General features: G+C 38.8%; 1 protein-coding gene across 1 annotated transcript; it reads left to right on the forward strand.

The window, feature by feature from the left end:
• The first annotated feature begins 5,459 nt into the window (after nt 1-5,459).
• On the forward strand, nt 5,460-8,160 carry LOC121389667 (fucolectin-1-like). The gene is made up of 3 exons (XM_041521316.1): nt 5,460-5,508; nt 6,812-7,033; nt 7,820-8,160. Exons 1-3 carry the CDS (start codon nt 5,460-5,462, stop codon nt 8,158-8,160), a joined length of 612 nt encoding a protein of 203 aa, XP_041377250.1.

The following is an 8,160-nucleotide window of genomic DNA, read 5'->3' on the forward strand; positions in this document are numbered from 1 at the left end:
TGAGCTTTTGCTACTAATGGGAAAATGTAACGGGTTTTCTCACTAACACTCTATGTCAAAATTTACCAAATGTTTGACATCCAATAACCAATGATTAATAAATCAATGTGCTCTAGCGGTGTCGTTAAACGAAACACTCTCTAACTTTTCATTGAGGTGCCATCCACAATGTCTGTGAGTCGTGTTGTGGGAAGAGAGGTAAATATAAATGGTGTTAAGAGAAAAAAGTGTTATGGGGGAGGGGGAGGGGAGCATGGTAATATGGCCCCTCTGGCCATGCTAGTGGCGCTTGTGTGTGCGCACTTAACTTGTACGCCATAAGCAGCAATCAATTTCGGTAGTGTTAATTTCAGTTCCGTAGCCGATATGGCTTTGAAATTTTAATAATTAATTAATGCGGGGTAGATCAATCAGATGTCTTTATATAGATAACCAACATATGTGGGATATCGCTATATGATACACCAAAATATCACACTGTTGTCTCCAACAGATGTGTAAGAATATATTATTTCATCAAAAGAAAAGAAAAGATTACGGAACCTGGTTTTTTTTAAAAACAAAAACTCAGATGTTTAAGCATTGCCAAATATAAGTATAACATTAAGACACAAACACAGACACACAAAGAGAGAGAGAGAGAGAGAGAGAGAGAGAGAGAGAGAGAGAGAGAGAGAGAGAGAGAGAGAGAGAGAGAGAGAGAGAGAGAGAGAGACGCATACACACATACACAAACACACACACACAGACATACATGCACACACACACAGACACACACACACACAGTAAAGTTTGTTTTATTTAACGACGCCACTTGAGCACATTGCTTTTTTATCTTATCATCGGCTATTGGACGTCAAACATATGGTCATTCTGACACTGGTGTTTTTTTTAGAGGAAACCCGCTGTCGACACATATGCTATCTTTTACGACAGGCAGCATGGGATCTTTTATTTGCGCTTCCCACAGGCAGGATAATTATGGATCACTGGTCGGTGCAAGTGGTTTACACCTACCCATTGAGAGAGAGAGAGAGAGAGAGAGAGAGAGAGAGAGAGAGAGAGAGAGAGAGAGACAGACAGACAGACAGACAGACAGACACACCACACATATACACGTACTCAGACACATACACATAAATACACACACACACACACACACACACACGGAGAGACAGACAGACTGAGACAGAGAGACACTGACAGACTAGAAAAAAGAGAGGAAGAAAGAAAGAAAGTGAAAAAAAAGAAAGAAAGAAAGAAAGAAAGAAGGAAAGGAAAGTAACGCAATTTGGATCACCATGTCAACAATATGTTTTGTGTGTGTAATGAACAGAATAACACTGATGTACGTTTGTTCCCAACAATTTGTGGTAGGATGGTGTAAATGTCGCAGTAACGGTCGTTTTAACGAGGTCTGACTGTAATACTGTATATGTTAAAACAATAAATGTAGGAAAAATATTTTTCAGAAAAAAACCGCATTAACATTCGGTAGGCCTATTTGTTTTTGTCTTCGGGCGATGTTCGGGATATCGTTATGTACAGCCCGAACATGAAAAATGCAATTTTGTTTCTAAAAAAAAATTTTCCTACATTTATTTTTTAAACATATATAAATGCATCGTGTTGAGGTGTATTTGTGCCAAATATGAACAATGTACACCTCGGCATTAACATTCAGACTTTGTTTTTGTCACCGGGCGACGTTCGGGCTCCGGGCTGCAAATAGGCTGAACAGGGGCAATACAGGCTTGGAACAGACTCTTGAACAACAGTTTTGGTGCCATTCCCATCGACCATCTTAGATAATTGTCGTAATCCCCAGGTGTGAAGTGGTCACTGCAAATCGAATCCCATCTTGACGGTCCTTTCCTATACGCACGTGTTCGGTTTAAGAACTGCTTCCGTACAAACAATGCCTTTTTGTCTTTCGGAAAAATATGCAAACTTCTTTTGCCTTTAACTGCAGCTTTTGTACATCCATACACTGAACAATGGTTCACCATGTTTCACATTTGAAAGATATATTCAAAATAATATTCCAAACATACAATTCAATTCAATAGAATAACATTTTCGCGTTTTAAAAATACACGTGTTCCACTTCCATGTAAAATGACCGAAAGGCGAATCATGCATTCATGTTATGCCGGCTAGCATATATATGTAAAAGGTACACACAGATACCAAACAATAGTGAATTACGTTTTTGATGAATGTATACCTTTAAATATTTCACTAATGTAACATACAATCACAATCATGCACAATTATACACAACGGTTTTGGAGACGAGCACTAATTTATTTTCGAGGATAATTCTCCGTTTCGACACCACACATTCCATTTCACTCTCTGGGCCGGACTTAGCTCAGTGGTACAGCGCAGTTGATGCAGGATCGATTCCTATTGGTGGGCCCACTGGGCTATTTCTCGTTCCAGCCAGTGCTCCACAATGCGTGTAACATAGGCCGTGGTATGTACTATCCTGTCTGTGGGACGGTGTTCATAAAGGATCCCTTGCTGCTAATCGAAAAGAGTAGCCCATGAAGTGGCGAGAGTGGGTTTCCTCTTTCAGTATCTATGTGGTCCGTATCCATATGTCGGACGCCATATAACCGTAAATAAAATATAATAAGCGCGTCGTTAATTAAAACATTTCCTTCTTTCACTCTTTTGTAAGTTAAATAAATATACAGAACTTCACTTACTTTGTTTTTGCTTCCTGTCACGGGGGTTCTATAATACCCGTAACTGAATAAAACACGATTGTCCAAATATCTCTCCTAACTGTATATCTATTAGATCTCTCTGTAACGGGCAGTTCAAAACCGCTTTGGCTCGTCTAGGTATGATCAGAGATACGATCTTATATAAAGTATATATTATTATAGCACGTTCAGTTCACTAGAAAACACAACAAAAACACAATACACTTTGGAAACTGTTTTAACCTACGCTGACAAATGTACTGCCGCAGTGGTTAATTAATAACAACAATAATAACAACCCAGAACTGATCACTTAATTAGTTAATCTCTAGGTGTCTGGTTTGCACAATATGCTAATCACGTCACCGTGACACAACACCCACACGTGTGATAATTGAGAAACGCTAACACACACACGTGTGATAATGGAGAAACGCTTCCAGGGGAACTTAATTAATAAAGGAATTACAACACTATTCCTAACTGGGTAATTTTTAATTAACCCTTACTACTCGTTCAGTAACCTTGTAATACAGAATTAATACTGGTACCTATCACAATAAAGACAATAACCTACAGTTTACCTAGGTCCTCTAGGATGACTGGCTAAGCTTTATATTACCAAATACTCGTATAATGTTAGAACAAAAGTCTACGATTTACTTCGTCAGATGACCGAAGACACTGTCTAAAGAATATTGGTATGATACAGTATTAAAATATTTAAAAGTCACATCAATCACATCAAGGTTATACAACAGAGCAGAAATAATATATTTACCAAAGTCCAAACGGACAACATTCCCCCGGGATACCTTCCTATGGTTCTCCTAGATATCTCTAAACCCTAGCTATTTATTCAAAACTCTCAGAGACAGCGAATATCGCCTGGGGGTACAACGCGGTACCTCACCTATCATCTGATATTCCACCTCTCCCAGAGTCGGTATATTTTTCTCTGATCGTCAGACTGGCTGTCGCCATCGTCGCCAAATCACGGTTGTAAAAACCGCACTCGCGGAGGTATTACGTAACTACTCGCCACATGGCCTCCGCACCTGGCTGGGTGTGTTTTAGAAGTACAGCTCGAGGACCGTCGCGCAGAGGTATTACGTAACAAAGTGTCCACCTGGGCTTAAGTGCTTATTGGACTGCACACGGCCCTCTAACACAATTTATATCGCCAGAGGCGAAAACAAAATTAAGAGCATGTTCCGTCACACTTCCTATTTATTGCACGAGTTTATTTTGCGAAAGAATATATACCACGAGACCGCGTTCCTTCTTTTTTCAGTGTGTATACTACCAAATCAAATCCCATAGACGACAATAGTAACATATGTGGCTAAAACTCCTACCTGCAGCGTATCAATCGACATAAACGCCACGGATATAAATACTACCACCCCTCACACTTGAAATGAATCAGAAAAAAATTGGGGGTCAAGCTGCTCGTTTCTGAGATAACGGGTAGCGTCTATGACTACCCTAGTTCTGCACAAAATTCAAGTACTTTTTTTTTACAGGTACCCCATACATGTTTCAAGCACAAGGCTACTTGATACATTGGTACTAGGTGAAATAAAATTGCATATTTTTTTTACCCAGATGAAACTATTATTTTTACAACCAACACAGGACTTGTGGTGTTCACTTCTCTATCAAAAGTTCGGTGCACCTCGAACTTTGACCCAGCCGGAAGTTATTTGGTTTAGTACTACCTTCACCCTCTTGTAACTTTATCCAAATGTGTAACAGGTTTGTGGATTAACCCAACTTAATGTCCATTTCCACGCGTTAAAACTCGAGACTGTCTTTAAATATGTATGTATGCTATCTATGCCCTCAAAAGATTGTCAGCTCAAATTAGCGTGTTTATACAAAACCACACACAACTATTAATACTAAAGTACACGGAGCTGAATGCTGCCATCTTTTACATATGTCGTATTGCTATTGTCAGACATTGATTTTCATACGACTGTAATTTTATATCAAAGTACTTAATTATCAGATTTCCTTTGTTGATCTGTAATGAATAAAAGATAAAAGGTTAATACTTGCTAAAAGACCACATTACCATAACTGTCATTAGAAACTAAGTAGCTATTAACAGTTTATGTTTATGTTCAAGCTGAAAACAAAAATGAAAAAAAGAAAAGAATAAAAGACCAGTTGGGGTTTAAGAAAAATGTGTTTACGGAAACCCAATCATCCGTCATACAAACAGAAAGGCCGTCAATAAGTTCACTTTTTCAATAAATTATTATTGTTTCGATATTTTGTATTAACATAATACGCTATTGGTAAAAAGAGTACATACACAGCATTTTATCTGGACGTGTAGAGGTTAATATAGTAAAATAAATTTCGATATTTTATATTAATATGTAGGTGAAAAATAATACACACAAGGCATTTTATCTAGACGTGTAGAGATTAATGTAGTAAAATGCATTTCAATATTTTATACTAAAATGCAGGTGAAAAATAGTACATGTGTAAAATCATACAGATCATTGTATCTGGACGCGTAGGGGTTAATGTAATAAAACAAATCTTAAAGTTGACTTAACTTACCTGGAAAACAGATTTCGGCTCGTTCCGGGATAACGGACATTTTATTAGGCTTAGCTTAGAATTTTGTTTGTAACAAATAGCTGGTGATTCGGGTGTCGTCTGAAAGTGGATCTGTCTAAAGCTGCTGTGGTAGTCGTCACCTTAATTTGGCAGTCAACAAGCAGAATGATGTTGTTGTCGTTCCTGCTGTTGGTGATGGTCCTGTTGTCAAAAGGTAATTAATTATATTTGTTGTTAACTTGCTGTGATTCATTGTTTTCTTTGTGTGTGTATATGTGTGCGTGCGTGTGTGTGCGTTTGTGTGTATGTGTGTGTGTAAGCGCGTGTTGTCTGTTTTTGTGTGGTTTGTGTATATTTGCGTGTGTGTGGTTTGTGTGTGTGTGCGGGTGTGTGTGTGTGTATGTGCGTGCGTCTATGCACGTGTCTCGTGTGTGTGTGTGTCTGTGTGTGCGTGTGTGTGTGTATAAATATGTTTGTGGTGTTTGTGTATTGTGTACTGTGTATGTGTGTATGTATAAATGTATTCATTCATGCATCCATCCATGCATCCATCCATGCATCCATCCATCCATCCATCCATGCATCCATCCATGCATCCATCCATCCATCCATCCATCCATCCATCCATCCATCCATCTATCTACGCGGTACGTAGCCCAGTGATAAACCGCTCGCTTAATGAAAATGTTTTAGCGGGTTTCTTCTCTCAGGTTATATGTCAAATTACCAAATGTTTCACATCCAATAGGCGATAATTAATAAATCAATGTGTTCTAGTGATGTCGTTAAACAAAACAAACTTTGAGTCTATATGTCTGTCTTAAGTAAGTGGCCGTTATGGACAGGTGGCTGTTAAATACAGGTAAATACAAACACATAAAATAATTTACTTTCAAAACTACTACTAAAGCGAAATGCATAAAAGTATCAACAATCGTACCTAAATATAAAATAGGAGAAAATAAAAATGTTATTCAAAGCACAATTTGAACACGTTTTATTGAAAGTAACTTTATTATTCATTTTTAAAAAAAGACATTAATCTTTGAATGGTTTCCATTGCATTACGTTACCAATTTAAATAGCCTACGAGACGCAAACGCTTGCACCTGTCAAATCAATATACATTAACAAAAGTTTGCCAGTGTGTAATGACTAAATGGTCTTACTTCAAAGATCTAAATCGTGGTGAGCGAAAATGCAAAGATCTAATTCGCTTAGAGCAGTGTTGTGTCAACCCCCAACCCCAACCTCAATTCCAAATCCAACTCCAACCCCAATCCCAATCCCAACCCCCATCTGCAAAGGCGCCCGACTAATTTTCCCTTTTCTTTTTTCTTTTTAGTTGCTTGTACACCAAACATGGCTCTACACAAAACTGGAAAACAAATTTCACTGTGGATTTGCTTGGAGCAGTGTTGTGTCAACCTCCAACCCCAACCCCAACCCCAACCCCAATCCCGACCCCCATCTGCAACGGCGCCTGACTAAGTTTCCCTTTTATTTTTTATTTTTAGTTGCTTGTACACCAAACCTGGCTCTACACAAAACTGGAAACCAAATTTCACGGTGGAACCCGACATTGGACATGAGCTTGGCACTCGATGGACGTCACGGAACTACTTTCGGCGCAGGGGACTGTATGATAACCAACCAAATAAATACGACCAAGTGGGCTCAGGTCGACCTTGAGATGTCCTACTCTATACACACCGTCAGGATCCTAAACAGAGGCGATGGTTAGTTTTACTTCTTAATATAGTCTTGTGGGCGAAACGTAGCCCAGTGGTAAAGCGCTCGCTTGATGCGCGGTCGGTGTGGGATCGATCCCGATCAGTGGGACCACGACTGGTACATCAAAGGCCGTGCTAAATGCTATCATGTTTGTGGGATAGGGCATATAAAAGATCCCTTGCTGCTAATCAAAAAGAATAGCCCATGAACTGGTGACAGCGGGTTTCCTCCCTTAATATCTGTATGGTCCTCAACCATATGTCCGACGCCATATAACCGTAAATAAAATGTACTGAGTGCGTCATTAAATAAACCATTTTCTTCTTTAATATAGTCTGGTTTAAAAAATAGTTTCTTATATAAAAAAAAATGATATGTCTTTTAAAATGTGTCTTTGATGATTACAAGTAGGTTGAACTCTATAGTATTTACATAACCAATTGGTATAGTCCGCTTTCGAAAACAGTTCCTAATAATAAGAAAAAAGTCTTGATTCCTTTTATAAAATTTTTTATAAGGAACTTTTTTCTTTCTTTCTTTTTTTGATGATTGCAAGCTTTTGTAGGTTCAAGTCTGTTCTATTTAAATAACCTATTGATATAGTCCGAGTTTGTCTCTGTGTGTGTTATGTTTATCTCTCTCTCTCTCTCTCTCTCTCTCTCTCTCTCTCTCTCTCTCTCTCTCTCTCTCTCTCTCTCTCTCTCTCTCTCTCTCTCTCTCTCTCTCTATATATATATATATGTATGTGTGCTGTTACACTTTTTTATATTCTTTTATTCAATTTTTTACAGCCTTCCCCCAGAGACTAGCCAACTTTAGCGTATACGTTTATGAGGAAGACCCGATCGAATTTCCTATGGCAAACAAAAAGCTTTGTGCACATTATCCAGGAACTGTCGGCGCTGCTCAGTGGGCGGAGCTGTCATGTGAGAGTCACGTGACCGGAAGATACGTCAGAGTCAGCAAATTCAATCCAAAGCCAGAGGTTCTACTTCAGATCTGCGAGTTGGAGGTGTATGGAGAGAGAGCCAGAGGAAGCGGTGAGTACTACTTAGAGGTGTACGGAAATCTAGCCAAAGACAGAGGTAACATTGTTTTAGAGGTGTACGAAGATAGAGCCAAACAGAGATAA

This window comes from Gigantopelta aegis, chromosome 15 (genome assembly GCF_016097555.1).
Source record: "Gigantopelta aegis isolate Gae_Host chromosome 15, Gae_host_genome, whole genome shotgun sequence".
In the NCBI taxonomy this organism is placed as follows: Eukaryota; Metazoa; Mollusca; class Gastropoda; order Neomphalida; family Peltospiridae; genus Gigantopelta; species Gigantopelta aegis.